General features: G+C 44.4%; 1 protein-coding gene across 1 annotated transcript in view; it reads right to left on the reverse strand.

The window, feature by feature from the left end:
- Nucleotides 1-780: 780 nt before the first annotated feature.
- The window catches only part of LOC111270822 (cell adhesion molecule Dscam1), a 157,022-nt gene continuing 141,107 nt past the window's right edge, over nt 781-16,695 (reverse strand). Inside the window, exons 15-19 of the mRNA XM_022851250.2 lie at nt 14,822-15,150; nt 11,298-11,459; nt 11,033-11,103; nt 3,713-3,965; nt 781-1,365 (exon numbers count right to left, since the gene is read on the reverse strand). Of these exons, the coding sequence (XP_022706985.2) occupies nt 1,061-1,365; nt 3,713-3,965; nt 11,033-11,103; nt 11,298-11,459; nt 14,822-15,150 (1,120 nt within the window). The 3' untranslated portion in view covers nt 781-1,060. The remainder of the gene's footprint in view (nt 1,366-3,712; nt 3,966-11,032; nt 11,104-11,297; nt 11,460-14,821; nt 15,151-16,695) is intronic.

Consider the following 16,695-nt stretch of genomic DNA (forward strand, 5'->3'; position numbering starts at 1 on the left):
CCCCCCCCCCCCCCAGCATTCTGAGGTCTCTTCTTCACCTAGTATTTGTAGCTCTTATCCCTCTTCTGCTGAAACTTTTCCTGTTAAGTTGTACACGTCGTCGTCGTCGTCGTCGTCGTCGTCGCCGTTACTGTCGTATTCCCATTCGAGTTACCCCAGTGCTTTAGCCGCCTCTACCACTCTACCTACAGCCAGCGTTTGGCGGTTGCTTGTTCCGCAATTTCCCACATCTTTACGTCACCTAATAGCACAAGCTTAGTTTTCCTGTTTAGTGCTAGTTTGCTTTCGCTTTCGCTGGGCTCTCATGCCGTATAGGGGCACGGGGAACATGGAGAGAGCAATGGGCCGAGCTCAGTTCGGCCCAATGGAGCTGGAGGCTAGCGTTATCAAAGTGGTATCCCTCTTCGTCTAGCTGTTATACGATTATGATGATGCTTATCCCTTTTATAGCCCTTACCACTACTACCGTCATCACGTTACTCGTACTACCACTTATACAACTATCACTAGTATTATATGCCTTGCACTGCTCTCCTACAACCAGAGTGACTATAGATTCTGACGCTCTTACTACTACGACTTGCGCCTACATGTCCCATTATACCGACACCCAGATATACAGTCCTTCCTCATTTAGGTATGCACTCGCTACCGACAAGATGTCTCATCGTTGCAGGCTCATAGGTTGTACTACTGGCACCCGACCTTTCGTATGGACTGCCTCGCCGCTCCTGCCTTCATCGTCGCGTGTGCTCTGTCTTCTTTCTGTTGTCTCCGCTCTCGTTTGTGCTGGTCCTGAATCATAAGATACTTTTCCTTTTGGTGCAGGAGCAGCAGCAACTATTTGAAGCGGCAGTGGTGACGACGCCGACAAAACACAAGTGGCAACATCGTAGCAGCAAGCAACACACAGCGTGCTTAAGTCCGGCGACGTGAATGAGAAGGCTCTATTGGCCAAGGGGCTTGAAACAAACCGCGGTCAAAACGGAGACCTAGGCCCCCTAGTTGGTCTCTGGAACATAATAGGGGCGACAGTAGCAGCAGCATGTTGTGTTACTGATCATACATGTAGGGCAAACTCACCTCTACCCTCCGTGGCCACCTCGATAACTGGCGAGGGCTCACCGCGTCCGATATCGTTAAACGCTGTAAGAAAAATCTGATAGGTGGTCCCGCAGAGCAGGCCCTCGACGATCTTGTTTGTCGTGAAACTGTGTAGCTGCATCTCTTTCCATTCGGCCCCTAAGTGCTTGTAATGTAGAAGGTAACCCGTCACCTTGTATTTGTTTAAATCCTGCTCCCAGCGAACGTGAATCGATGACGAGGTCGTGGCGATTATTTTCAACGGAGGGCTGGGCGGTGGATCTAAAATGTATGTTAATGTAGGAACGGCAAAGGTTAGGAAGTACTATAAAAGTCAAACAGACTGACAGCGTATATCGGTCAAGACCAGCCTTCTAGTTTAATAATAATTGCTTTAGTCGGGCAAGGATGTGAGGCAAGACTATGAAAACGAGTGGTCATTAGACATAACGAAATCACGTACGGTACGCGCACCTTCTATTTTCGTAAGCTTACTTATCAGACTTTTTAGTATTTGTACGTATCTCAAAATGAAAAACAGCCCAAAGCTAGCAAAAACATCGGCTTGCTCCATAAGTCCTAATATAGTGTTGTAGACTAGCAAAAATTAAACTAATATACTTAAACTTCTGTTGCTTAGTCTATTTTTTTACGCACTGAACCACAGCTGGAAGCGCTATTCATGCATGCATAATTGTGCCTACTGTTTTTATACGACTGTTCAGAATCGCCGGTATTTGTTTCATTTCCTTCCCTTTTGGCCCCACTTTATGCAGGCGCTTCACTGTGTCGTGGGTATGTATGCAAGTATCCTTGTCCTCCTGTATGTGTGCGTTGGTATTGTTCGCTTGCTACACGTATATTATGTACTTTACACATTAACCGATAAAAAAGGAGCCGACCGAATAAGCCATGCAAATTAACGGCTGCACATGACGGGCAGTGGAATCTCTTCCGCAGACCTCGGCACCTCAAACCCCTAGGCCGGCCTCATTTGTCCTGTCGCCTTAGTTCGTCGAGGCCTAAGCCGATGGCAATAAAGCGAATGCCTCCCACCCTGTCTTCAACAGAAAGCAATACCAGCAACAACGCAGCGCTAGCAACAGCAGTGGCTCCCGATAACAATAGGGACAAAAGGGCAAAGCATTTTTCTCGACAATTACAGTGTAGGCGTTTTCGTCCGCGCAAAGCAGGTCTGTGATAGCGGATACAGTGTGTAGCAGTGTCGCGCGGTGCAGACACAGCGGGGCAGCTAAAACACGTCAGTTCTGAGGGAAAGGGGGATAGCAAGGGCAAATAGGTGCACGTGCAGCTTGTACCATTATGACAGTGAAAGGGTGGCGAGGACATAATCGAAACTGTTAACTCTTCTACTGTAACATAAGCTACAGTATTAAAAAGAAACGACATCAAAGGGTTGCTGTGCTTTCAAAACTATTCCGGGCCAACTAAATTAACTAAGTTTAGGTGAAGCAGGTTAAATAAGCTACTGCAAGAGGGAGAAGGTCTATTGACCGTCTAGTTACTTTTATTGGTGCGGCACCGCGTTTGCTGGTGCTAGCTGCTCCTCTAATAAACTGGTGTAGAAGATCTTTATCTTTGTGTGCACGTATCTGTTTTCATGTATATCTGTCTAACCATAATGTAATTGTACCACTATTGCCGGTGTTGGAGCTCTGCCAATGCAAATACTACAGTGAATGTTTTGAGTTAACCCCCCATAACCAAACTGGGGCAGCCTATGTAAATGTTAAACGCAAGATCTACTCCTACTTCTACTGCTCCAAGCTTTACAGAAATACAGCGGTGACGGAGGCATAGGACGCGTCTTAGGCATACTCTTGCAGCTAGGTCATATGGCTAAGGCTTGGCCTGAGGATATGCCCCTTCATGGTTGTTGAGAGCAAATTGTGCATTCCGTACAAACTAAGAGGCGAACGAAAACTATTGGCATCTTGCTAACACACGCAATGAACTAGCAGTTTGTAACAGCAGGGCGTATTGCCATGTGCGTCATTTTCAGAGAGCTAGGGGTTGAACGGGACGTGAGGGATCCAAGCGGTAAACACGTCTATAGCGGCGCTTTGAAGCAAAAGCTTACGGCTTAAATATTGGAAAAGTTACTAGGAGGTGCTATTGCGCGTAGGCTGCGCCTTGCAGGCCAGTATCTCACCAAATTGATGCGACTACCAAATGACCGAGCTTTATAAGAGGTTATAGCAGCGTTCTGCTCGTCAAGAGAAGAAAGACGTTATGCCGTAATTGAATAAAAAGTGCTGAAGGAAGAAAATTGCTAGCCACAAATCTTTGTCTGGTTATTTTTTAAAATAAAGAAACACTGGAATGGGGAAATTACATATTGCAAGAATGGTTATATTTACTTGAATTTTGTTGCTGTTAAAATCATATTTGGTATAGATGAACAATTTTATTAGATATCTAACACAGAGTTCTTAGGTCTGATGGATTGACGTGAATCTCGGTGCTTATATGTGCACGTATTTTTCCCTGTGTCTGATACATGGCTGTTTATGTATTTCTAAGAAAGTCGTCTATTTACGAGAATAATAATAATTATTATTATATGCGAAAGAATTAATTTAATAGAAGCTTTCTAATAATAACTTACCATATTCGTAGGTTTTCACGATGAGCTCATTGCTCAAAGGACCTGAACCTTGCGGATTGAAAGCTTGAACAACGACTGTATATTTTGTATTCTTCTTTAAACCCGTGATGGTGTATTCTTCTCGGCTGCTGGCCGGCTGCGTGCTGTGATCGATATCAACGGTCTTGTATACGAGTTGTTCAGTTGCATCGGCTTCCTTGTAGCCTACGTAGTACCCGGATAAATGACTATTCCGTGCACGCTCCGCGGGCTTCTGCAAGCGGATGTAATGAACGATAGATAGAAATTTTGAATTGTATAAACGATAAAAAACAAACCAAGCGACCTCCTATGGTGCAAACACTCAACGTTACCTGTCAAATACGCGCTTCTTTTTCTTAGACCTGGAAAGTGTTCTCAACACTTACGCCCCTTCAGAAATAGGCTTCCTTGACATTATGGTCATCATAGCCAGACTGTCGTTGCTATTCTAGCCGCCGCCGCTTGTACCGACCCTCAATTTGTCATTAAGCGTGGCGAAGTGCATAAACGGCCATTTCTTATGCTTCAAGCCGCTGGTTTACTTTCCATTTACATCGTCCCATTAGAACTGGCTCATCCTAACATCAGCCACTCGCTACTGTGAAAAGTTCTCCCACTCCTCTTTTTCTTTTTTCACTACTCAAAGAGCTCAAGATATTTCTACTGTACGCTAGTCTCTATATTTCGAGTTTTACGTTCGGCATCGGTATTAAGCCTTTTATCCTATCTTAGCCAAACGAAAATTCCCGCTCAACGGATAACGATTATGAAGCAAGACGTAAAGACTGAAAAAGCAAAGGCGAGATAAAAGAGCCAGAAAGAAATGCCTAATAGTGAAGGGAAAGCTATGCTGCAAAAGTGGTTTAGCTGGCGCAAGGAATCCGAATTCGAGAAAGGCTTCCGGCGACGCGCGTAAGGAAGAACTGGAAAGGGACGTTTTTGTATTCATCCCACTACACACAGAGGGGGCCTTGGTGGTACTCACCCTGCCCGTCAGGCTTACGCCGGACCAAATCATAGTTTTCTCTCCACAGGCAAACATCCAGAAGAGATAGATGGTATATTGAGCAAACACGAGAAGGTCGCCTTTGCATTGCACCGGATCGCAACCTCAAAGTGCCGCCGCAACATTGCTAGCCTGACGGCCGCGTGCAAGGTGTCGGTAACGCTGAAGATGAACGGGTAGCAAAGAGGACGGTACTGGGGGTTGTAGCAGTGCTAGTGATGGCATCCGTCAGCGTGGATTTAACGGAACCCGAATCCTCAAAGAAAATAGAATCATCCGCCTAGACTGTGCTAGGTTTCTTGGCGATAATACCTAGGAAGGGTGACCTTCTATAGGTATCGATGGGTAAACTGACTGTCTAAAACAGGATGTACGTACTTGCGACCACCAAGCTATCATAAGGCAATATGGCTGAAGCCATCGAGAATACTTCCACGGCAACATGCCGACGACAACCGCCTAAAACGCTGGAGTACATAATCTCGGAAAAGTGCGCCCGCAGCAGACCGGCAATGCAGTGGTCTCGATGAGATGGAACCGTACAAAGGGTTCCTTCTGCACAACACGGGGCTTGCACATTCTTAGTCGGACCTTCTCGTCTAATTGTATTTCCCTGTCTTCCTCTTGTTTTCGTATTCTCTATCACAGGCGCAAGCACTCCTATATATAATAAAAGTGAAAGGCAAGCTACTGAAACAGCTGGGCAGTGCCCAGCTACACATGGCTTGACAGCACGCTGAATACAGCAGCCGTCTGAGTTGCTTTGTTAGCTTAATGATCGTAAGGTGCGTGACTAAAGTGACGCACGAACAACCTGCGCCTATTGTGTTCCTTGTTGACGCCAGTTGAAAGCGAAAGCCGTCGGATCCAATTAAGATAGCTTGCCACCCTAGTTGGGTACAGATCTGTAGGCCTCGCTGGTGCGTCGGAAGACAAAGACTATCTCGGTGAGAGCAACGGAGATCGAGCCAATTGGCGACTGTGACCTGTTGCTAGCATCAAGTCACAGCCGTCAATAGAAAGCGCCACGAGGAAAGGGAACGGACAAACTTGTTCTTGGATGGAAGGAACACAGACTCTGAAGAAGGATGTCACTCAGCCGAAACAGGCGTGCATTACATGGCTGCCACCTATGTTCTATTTATTGGTTACTAGTAATCGTAGGATCTCCGACTGACTGTAATGGGTTGCGAGATGTTCGAATAAGAGATACACGTAATACTAAATCTTGGGTGAGCTCAGCATGATCATCTCTCATTTCTGCGGTGTTCCGCGCCGACATGTGGCGGTCGTCACCTTGCTAACGGAACAGCAAACGCAAAAATACTACCGCCCGGAGGCTTCCTTTTGACTCAATGAAGACAGCTTCTCTCCATTTTCACTTCGTTTAAAATCGCTGCTTAACTACGAGGGCATTTCTCAACAAGATGACGCGGGCGTAATTCTGGCTGTAATTGACGAAAAGGAATTACGATGGGAAACGGAAAAAAACAGGGTAATGACTGAACGCCATGTTGTTGGACCATATGGACAAAAAAGTTACTTCGATCTGGTTCGCCCTGCCCTCGTCTTTATGGGCGTGAATATTTAGATGAATGTGCCGGTTCTCGCTTACGAAAAATCAATGCTACGAAATATGGAACCGTGCAGGCGAGAGTAGGAGCGAGTGACAGTGAAGGGAAAAAAACAAGAATGAATGGATGTGATGAATGAACCGGCTGTCAGGTACTAGTGTTATTCCATATTTCCGGCTGATCTTTGCGAACCTTGCTTTTGGTTGGGCTAGAGAAACTAATTTTGAAATGTTTTTTGCATATGTCCTTCCTACGACATTTATGAGCGGTTTCTCCAATGGAGGAGGGTATGCCTTAAAAATCACTTACTGTCAATGGCGCTGTCATGTGGCTAGCACAATGGAGACATCGTAGCTCGCTTCGCTCCGCCGGTAGCAATTGGCAGATGCAATATCGGCGCAGGTTGGCTGCTGGTTCAGTTCATGCTCTCGTTTCAATTCATTGCTTCTATTGACGCTCACGGCATCACGTCAGACCCGATGTGTAATTCCCCACCAGCTCTAGATGAGAAAACAACTGGAGCACTGGAGACACAAAGCCAGGGTCGTCGATAGTGTTAAGAAACTCTCACAGGAGACATGCAGGACGTTCAAATGCGCCTCAAAAAAAGAGTTCTATATAGGATGTGTAATCTGCACAAAGTGGTGCTGGCGGCGTGACTGTCTCAGCGTCGAAGGCAGTGACGATAGCAGTAAGTGACAATTAGACCGGATCGTGTCACACCTCTCATTAGACGCACACAGTAATCACTTTTAGTTATTTGACTTAACTTAATCGATAAAAGTCATTGAGAGGGCACAAATAGCAGAACGAGAACCAGCGAAACTAAACGTAGAGCCCTGTTACTTTCAGCTCTGTTTTGCTCTGCCAATCGTCTACTCTCGTAAGCGGCGCTTTAATATCCGATGGCGCCCCTACTCGTATTGGTTAAGATCTGATAACCAGGTGTAAACAGGCCGAGCAAAATACGGCCTCCTGAAATGAATCTTTAGTTGACGCTGTTGGCAGGCCAGGCTAGCGACGTTAGTCGCCCATTCGCCGGAACTGAGCAAGGGATGCAGCTGGCAGCGCATTCCTTGTCGTCATCGGTTACGATATTAATTACGTTTAACGAAAGAAAGGATAAATATACACGGTTAGTGTGAGGATGACACAGAGTTCACCGCTGGAAAAATCGGAAAAGGGATCTTAAAACCTGGAAGAGAAGCTGTTTCACGATGGAAAATGGAAAGAATGAAAGGAGGAAAAAGGAGAGCAAGTAATGTTCACCAGCTGGTCTCCTCTCACCCAAACTCAATTTAAGGATGAAGCGGCTATTGCTGTAAAGGTAGGTTGCAGAACCAAATCAGCCAATTTACTCAATATCCTTACCGCTTATTTTGGACAGAATGTAGCACTAGATCATTCATATGGGTATCAAGGGTGAATAGGTGGCCAGAAAACATCATGTAGGATCGTTGCGCCATAGAATATTAACTCGTAGCTAAACGCTTTAGCGATATAAGAAAATGGAAAGTGTCGAAACGATGATACATGTAGAGCAGATATCGGGGACTAGAATGATACAAGCAGCGCGATATTAGCAATCGGAACTATCTAAGCTTCAGCGCATTCTTGACATAAACACCATTCACAGTTAATTTGCTATTAGTTAAAGTAGAAATCTATGTCAAACAAACAAAACAACATTATCATTGAAAGGAGCTGAAAAGAGCGCTAATGAAATTTGCCATTATACGACGGGTTTGCTATTGTGTGTGTGTGCAGAACGGCGAAACATTCGGGCAAACAATTCGATTGCCCAAAGCTGAAGCAAATTCACCAGTAATGCTGCGAGTAGATAAGCGCAAAATATGAACAAGTGCAGACGCAGGGATCTGTCTGCAAAACTTCGCTCAGACTTCACACTCGGGGGGTATTCTCCTTGAGCAAGGATGCCATGAAGGTCCATCGGCAGTCTTAGGTCATGGCTGCAATATTAAATGTATGTTTAGTACTAACAGTAGTAGTAAAAGTAGACGTACGTAAATCATATTCTGCCGTTTAAATTCGACTGCCTCGGGTTCGCTTTAACAGCAACGATCCAGATCGTGAGTAAGCGACGATCTCTGAAAAAGTTCCGACGTATTTTCTCCACTCGTCCACTCTCCTTCCTGCAAGTACCAGCGGCACAGCGGCGGCACATTGCTGTCCAATGCTTACAGCACGCGTTCTGACAGACTTTCAGTCAAACTTACTCTGAGATGTATTTACACAAGCGGGCTGCCTAGTAGCGTTTGACAGCAGGCCATCTAAGCTGGATCATACGCAAAGAGCAATCTACGACCAACCAAAAGGCAAAAAGTTAGCTGTTCGCGTCAGAAAACCAATACTGATTTCGTACTGCAGCAGATGACTGTGTTTTCACGTTGCTCGCTTTGGCTGCCGCTTAAAGGTCCGCTGCCCGGGCATTGGTTGCTTTAAACTCCAACAGCCAACGGGAACTGGAGATAGTGCTAAGCGATGGCTGGTTTAAGGCCGAATAGAGAGATCGGAGCTTTGACTCCGCCAGGGGATATTTCAGTTAAATAAGGAAAGCGCTCAGCAGTTCGGTAACTTTGCTGACCAACCAACCGATCATCGAAAATCATCACATCAATCACTTAACACTGGCCAGTTTACTAAAGGAGAATAGCATGGTATAGGTGTAGAGAAGGAAAACAGTACAACGGGTGTAAAGGGGTTTGCAAAGGCTTTTTGTGGAGAAGCTCGTGGCAACGGGAGTGCATCTTGAAGAGGGCCCGAATAGCTCGCGGGCAACATCACCCATTCTGATCGGCTTTACAGCGGCCGTCCATGACCCGATTCGGAAACGGCGGCTCTCACCCTCTAGCGACTGGGGGGACATCTTCCGCCCTGCTCGTGCGGTGGTAATACTGCAGCGTTCAACTATTTCTGTCGGTGTGCAAAACTATCTTAATATCAACCGCTATGACCGCCATGGCTACCGCTGCTACTGCTTGTAAAGGGACGAGGAAGTTGAATCTTACGAGCATCCTTACCGAGCAGCTTTGATGGTTAGTGATGAACTGTTGCGCATCCATCATCGCTCTTAAAAAGCCAAGTCCAAAATATAATTTCAGGGGGAGAAACGAACGCAACGAGTTGCCCAAAAATGTCAACGAAGATGACTCCGACCGAAAAGAAAAAGCAAATTGAAGAAAATCGAAGAACGGCAGTAGCTGAGGAAAACCGGCCGAAGAAACCGGTATCGAAGCGCTCCTCACTCCACAGCCCAAAGGTAATCCACAAGCGTCGTCGATATAAAGGACTAGCACTTGACGCTCGACTTCAGAGTTACTGAACTGGCTAGTCCACTGGCGTACGTGTCAGTGTTGTACGAGAGCTAAAGAAACGCGATGTACGCGATTCATGTTCAAGTCGTTGTGCATTGGCCCGTAAAATCTATGTGCATAAAAGATCGGCGTAGGAGTTGGTTTAAAATGTGTTTTGGGCCGAAATAATTTAGTCGTTGTCCAGCCAGAAATTTCTACAGAATTTATAGTATTAGAGATAGGTTGTAGGAGTGACAACAGTGGCCACATAGCTACTATACGTAGACTGATCCGGTGCAGAACTCCGGCCACTCATGGAAAAAAAGGCGATCGGTAAACCAGTTTCATTCTGGAAATTATCTACTCGCTGGTAACGACTTCAATTCTCTGTGTCGATAGCCTCTGACGATGCAGGCTACCAGGGGTGGTAATGCCTCTCATGCGCTGCTTCTGTTTACACTAGTCATGCGCTGGAGTAATCCTGACGCAACATAGAGTGTTCCCTGCAGCATGCTACATTAGTGAATATATAGACTTATTTTTGTTTACCTTGGTTAATCACTATGACTAATGTATATAGCAGGGGATTAGTCAACCATTTAGAAAGCGGCAGATCATCTAGCCCCAGACAATTATGCCGGTGAAAGCTGGCTGAATGAAAACTCTTTTTCTCGAAGCTCACTACGAGAACTTGTGTACTCTACTACGGCTATCGCTCGATACGATGGAATCGGTCGAACTTCTGCTTAGATTGAAGACGGCCCTTCGACGCTTCTACAGGAGCGTCCCAGTAGCTGCCGGCTTATGCAGACACATGTGGAACAGCCAATATGTCCTATGGCCTGAAGACTTACTCTTTCGAAGCCTAAGCCGAATCTAGTCGAAGGCTAAAAGAACTAGATAGAGATGCGCGGCTACGCTGTAGCAGTTTATCCTGACCATCGATGTAAACTAAAGCGATGTACAAGTTTCCCTATTTGCTCCCATTCGTCGCTGGTTAGGTTCTCGGTTGTCGACTCCGTTGGGCTCGCCTTTCTCTTGATGGTCCCTTGATGGTTCGTAAGCGATTGGATTCAATGATGGAATATGATGATCGGCAAATACCCAGATCGCTCAGAGATTCTACAAGCTAAAGGTGCTACAAGGACGAAATGGTTGAGTTCTAGAAGACAATTATTCGGCCGCCGGCTGATGCTTTAAGGCAGGAGCTGCTATTTGGTGAATAGCTGAGTACATACATATATATATACGCACTATTCTTGCTCGTAATCGTTTACTGGGAATAAAAGACGAAACTTGTCTGTAGGAGCACACGCAATATAATAGTGTTACGTCGAACCACATAGAAAGAGCTTCCACGGTCTCTTAGAGATATACGATGTGAACGAAATAGCGCCCTACTTACCCTCCACGTAACTCGAATCGTCCGAGAATCTACAGCCGACGCTGTGACATGAGATGGAGGCGTCTTCGGCGCTGTAACAACGCAAACACGAACAAATCCACAATTGAAAGTCACTTTATTATAACTTATAATATATAGGTATCAGTATTAGACATTTTTGTGCAAAGAAAATGTTTACAAGATTACGTTTTAACGCGCATGGATGTCAATGGTGTAGTGGTTCTTATAAACCTGCAATAGCTCTTCTTCGCGGCTTATAACTTACCATCCATCTTGGTTTTGACAAGGGTGGGCTTACTGAAAATAGAGTCACCCAGCGCGTTGCTAGCCTTGATCACGAATTGGTATTGAGTTGCCGGTATGAGTTCTTGCAAAGTAGCGTCGGCGGATGTTCCCGGGACTGTAATCACTCGTGTGGCTTCAGGCTCTTGAATGTTCGTTACGCAAAATCAATATTACATACAGAAAAAAACAAAACATTTATTACGTTGCCTATGTTTTCAGTCAATATCATATTAATGAATTATTCTATTTTTTCTTTCTATAGCAATGCACAAGCCTTGATTTAACTGTTTGGCCATTGATGTCAATCTATAGGTTACTCCCTGACAGTGTGATAAGTTAGAATAGTTATACAAATAATATAGCGTTTTCGAACCAGGTAGCTGTTGTTTTTGAAACTTTTATTAGCTCTTATTGAGTTCAACGCAATTCGAATAGGTCAGAGTGAAAATAACATTTTGGGGTTCGACAGATGTGTCATCGGCTTACTTACCGCTATCTTAGCCCGTTTCGGCCTTCTGATTACTTCGAAAATTAACCGGTTTACAAAATGCTTGCCAAAAGCGTCCTACGATATTGAACAAATAGGGGAATAGCAACGAACGACTTTTCACTATCACAGTCAGCCCCACAGTCAATATAGCCCCATTAACAGCCGCACATCGTTCATACAAACTTCCTAAATAGCAAACTTGCGAACGCAGACTACTATTGGCTGCAGACGCTCATTCTCGCACGATCTGTTCCATTAGAAAACACTTTGCTTAACTAATATATAGTACCATCCATGAAAACAGTGGACCTCCGCATATGGACAAAAAGCGCTCACAATTATTGTTCACTACCTCAAATAGTCGAAGCAGTGTTTGTTTGGCTTTAAGCGCTGCGCGTTATTAAACGAGATATGCAATCGCACCTCAGAACTGTTGTTCGTAGCTAAAGTACTAATTACGTATAAACGAGTCGCAGGTACATCGTATACAGCTGACGCTAAGGGATTCGTTGTCGCTTGAGGTAGTGCCAGCATTGAAACAAGAGTTTTATTGCCGTAGCTTAGCTTGATGTTTTTTTAACCTGTAATCATTTACATTTGTGAATGTATGTGGACGACAGAGGACGTAAGCAAGGGAAGTCTCCCGACAAGCCACCGGTAATATTTGCGTAAAGAGAAATTACATACACATTTTTCGTATTTGTTCTGTACGTGCGTTACAGCACGTCTCTTGACGGTTTCAGAATTATAGCTAAGGGTGACCATCAAATTTCCGGCAGGCAGTGTCCCTTTACGTACTAATCCAGAAACAATCGCAACTTTTTACGAATTTATCCATGTTTTCTGGCTAGATATGGTAAGCATAGTGAGGAACGTGTAGTTGTATGCAACTGGTGAAGATAGAGTGATACGAAACAAATGAAGGAGGAGGCTGTCATACTTCTCCTACTTTATTTATAAACGATTTTCTGTGAATTCTAATAAAGCCGTTCTTTTATCGCCTTTGTTTTTAGACATACGGCCCTAGTCAGCTTTTTTGTGTTTCGCCCAATGATAGCCACAGCGCAATACAGATCTTTACGTATCGACTGTCGAAGCTTGTCATGAACGATCTCTGAATCTGTACTCGAGACAGACATTAAACAATTAACCGTGGCGTATGGTATAAAAACTTTTTCGTTGATTTAGGGAACAAAAACTCCAGTGTAAAAAGGTTAAATCAAAATCGACTACCCATCTCTTACAATGTTTCTGCGAACACCTTCAGAGACTAGTATATGCAGAAATAAAATTACGGTTTTCAATTGAAAAATGATCTAAATTCGCATACAGCTATCATGTTCGTATTATAATGTCTTTTGTCTTGGATTCTACTATAGGGAACCGTCTACTACTTGTGTCGATTAATATCGCTTTTACGTACTCGTACTTGTTTGTGCCTTTACCCCCTACTTCTATATCCCCAAGCTACACGCACAAAATGTCGTCTAGCACAATTGACCAGCGTCATAGTTCGCTGTCAGCCAGTTACCTTGTTGGAAACCCAGTGTATGGTAGTCCCTCTTGCCTTTTTTTAATCTTTGGCTGAAGCCGATCACGTTACTACGGAGCGAGACACAATGGACTCAAACGGAATAGTCGTATACCGAATCGGCCCCCAAGCTGGTCGGGCCAAACCAGATTCAACAACGAGGGCGACGACTCAATTTATCTTGATTTTTCGCCATTGTCATGTTGCAAGTACAATGTGAGCACTGCACTGTAGCATATATCGTAAGACGAAGATCCGGGCCGACAAGTGACAAGGTCCGTGGCACAACTGATTTTTCGCTGGGCCAAGCTAAAACGGGCCTGAGTTTCTATCTGTCCTTGTGTCACGATGTTACATTGGAAAGTATACGGGAGATCTAAAACCCAAAAAAGTTTGGCAGTAAGAGAATAAGCCAGTCCTGCTGGATGCTGGACATAAGCTTTTCTACGGGCTGCTCAATACCAAATGCCTGCTCCATATGAAACTGTGGTCCAACGCGGTTTCGACGCGAAAAAGGAGTACTGACGGTACGACAAGCGAGGAGTTCAATAGGCACACTCCCAAAGTTTTCATTGGCGGAAACCTTCGCACAGCGAACGCATACGAGGCAGCAGCAGTATTGTTTTCCGTCTCTAAATAAGGATTCGTATTCTTCTACTCAGATACTTTTATAGGCAGAGGTTGACTAATCGGACATTAGGAACAGGGGTGAAGCTTCGAAAGAGATATAGACAAAAGTAAAAATCGAATGCTCGGTCTATTATCACTAGGGCAGAAAAGAACGATCAAGGACTTGCCACCGTGGTAATGAGCAGTACCGGGGTTCTCTATCCATACTCGCTAGACGATTGCAGAGACGAGACGGCAACCAAGTCTGCTAACGGTGAGCCGTTGACGACCCAAGCGGCAAAACTCTCGTCTCCAGTAATACAGTTCTGCCCCCGGCTTCACAAGATCTACAATACTTACAACACGATGCGTCTAATGAACAAATCGAGGCGGAGCGGGACTAGGCCGAGCAAATCAAGAGAAGCAAGAAAAGCTGTGTCTTTTCCTTTAAAAACAGATATCTATCCAATTCCTGCTTTTTCCTTGTGTTTCGACAATGGCACGATTGTAGTTGCTGCGGACGACCAAAGAGCAAACAAGTCGCAGAGGGCTTCGATTGTGGCAGACGCGTACTAATGACATTATATCTCAATGATTCCCACTGATAACAAACTGTTCGTATATAGAATGTAGCAAAAATTACTGTTTACCTGTTAACGTACATACACTAGTATATCTGTGAAGAACTTTTTTATGCGCCAGCACTCACAGACGATTTATCGACTGAAGACAGTGGACACCTATACGGGCGTACGTATAGTTGAATTCGCGAATTGAAACTGTTTGCTCTACATTACGCGGTATGCAATTGCGTTCCCAACAAAACAATTAAACTAGCTAGGTTTTTTAGGTAATACGGAGGCATCAGAAGCACTTTTCTTTCTATATTTTTCTCCTCTAATATTGACAGACAGGGACTTACCGGAGACCGGATGATAGTTGATAGTGTATGAGCTAATGTCGCTATTGCCCGAATAAGGGATGTTCCATTTGGCAACTACGGACGTGCTTCGTACGTCACTGAAGACGATATCGTCTGGAGGATCCGGAGCACCCTGTACAATCAGTCGAAGTCCTTCAGCGGCCTTACCGTACGGATTTGTGGCAGTACAGGAAAATGTCGCCGTGTCACTGCGCTCCGCAGCACGTAACCGAAGGATTGACTTTTTCCCGTAGAACGACTTTTCTTCGGTGATGACGTACCTGTGTGGGTAAATGCAATGCAAAAAATTATTTCTTTTAAAAATCGAGCTTGGCTAAAAAATATCCAAGACGACTCATTTGATTATCGCTAAAACAATGAGAGTATAGGCAATTTATTAGGGCAAAAATAAGAAACTTGTAACGTATAGTTATTTATTGTTAGAGAAAAAGAGTTTGGACAGGATTTCGTTCTAAGATTATTACATACACATTGTATCTTAATGCAATTATTTCAATAGCTCAATTGCCTAATTACTCTACATGTCCGTAAAACCAAAAACTCAGTAATTAACTACGTGCTTTGTGTGTAAAATGGGTCGGCAACCAACCTCGCTAATGACTAGTGTCTGCTCAAGTGTAAATTAACTCAACGGGCCCCAAGCCACACTCAAAGCGATTGACGCCTGTATGTAGAAAAACATGCGACGACTGCAAACTACTTGTGGAAGTCAACAGTCTTTATTAAGAAGGCAAGCAAGATAATTTCAGCAAAATCAGAAATCGTAATAGCCTAAAATTAACTGATAGCTCCACTACGACGTCGTAACGTTGTTGAAAGCAACCCTACTCAGTATGCGACCCGTATACGCTCGTATCTCAGAGTTAAACGAAGTTGGGAAAAACAATTAGGCTAACTTTGTCAGACTCTGACACGGCTACAGATCCTCTTTAGTTCGTCTCCGACAACATCGGACGCTTTTCGCCACTTGCGTGCACCAACGATATGCACATGTATACTGCGTAAAATAGAATAACCATCTGTTGCGGAGCTCTTTTGCCCTCGTTCTAGCCATTCTAGTCAGCTTGTTCATTACAACAGTCAGAGAGTTGCGATTAAAAAGCGATTTAGAGAGCAGGAGAAAAGGATTTACGCGTCGTCGCACGCATGACGAGCCCTGCAATGATTCGAAAAGATGCATTGTGCAAAAATCGAACAGAAAGATTTGCGTATAGCCCTCAGTAGATTGCTTGTATTGATAACTCAGATTAGAACGATAGAGGCGCGAAGGGCTCCTTTACGTCACAGAAACCTTTTTTTAGTCATCAAAGTCATGAGACAGCACCAAATGGAAGTTAGCAACCACAGTCACTAGGCGGAGGGGTTGTTCTAAAAATGGTAGGTAGCCAAAATACGAGGGGAGGGCAGTTAAAGCTCTCGTTCCGTAGCATCTTTTGGATGTTCTATGTCCACCGTCAGTCGTGCTCGAAATACGACCTTAGACTTTTGAGAAGAAGTTCAGGATTGAAGCACAAACAGGTAGCACATAGCAAAGCATGCAACTGCATTGTGGTTTATGCGTACATATACGGGGACGTAACACAGCTAAAAGCGGCCATAACGTTGTGAGCTCTGTGGGTCAAAAACACTGCTAACGGCATAGGGTCAACGATACTTTGCATAATCACAGTAGAGTGATGAAACTTTAAAAATATTAAGCCTTTTTAATATAAATAAATCATTTTTATATTTTTCAAATAATATTACTCAACTAAATATACGCTATTTGACATTCTGCGATCTTTGCGCTAATACCATAGTTTCAT

Source organism: Varroa jacobsoni, unplaced genomic scaffold (assembly GCF_002532875.2).
Source record: "Varroa jacobsoni isolate VJ856 unplaced genomic scaffold, vjacob_1.0 contig00129, whole genome shotgun sequence".
Lineage (NCBI taxonomy): Eukaryota > Metazoa > Arthropoda > Arachnida > Mesostigmata > Varroidae > Varroa > Varroa jacobsoni.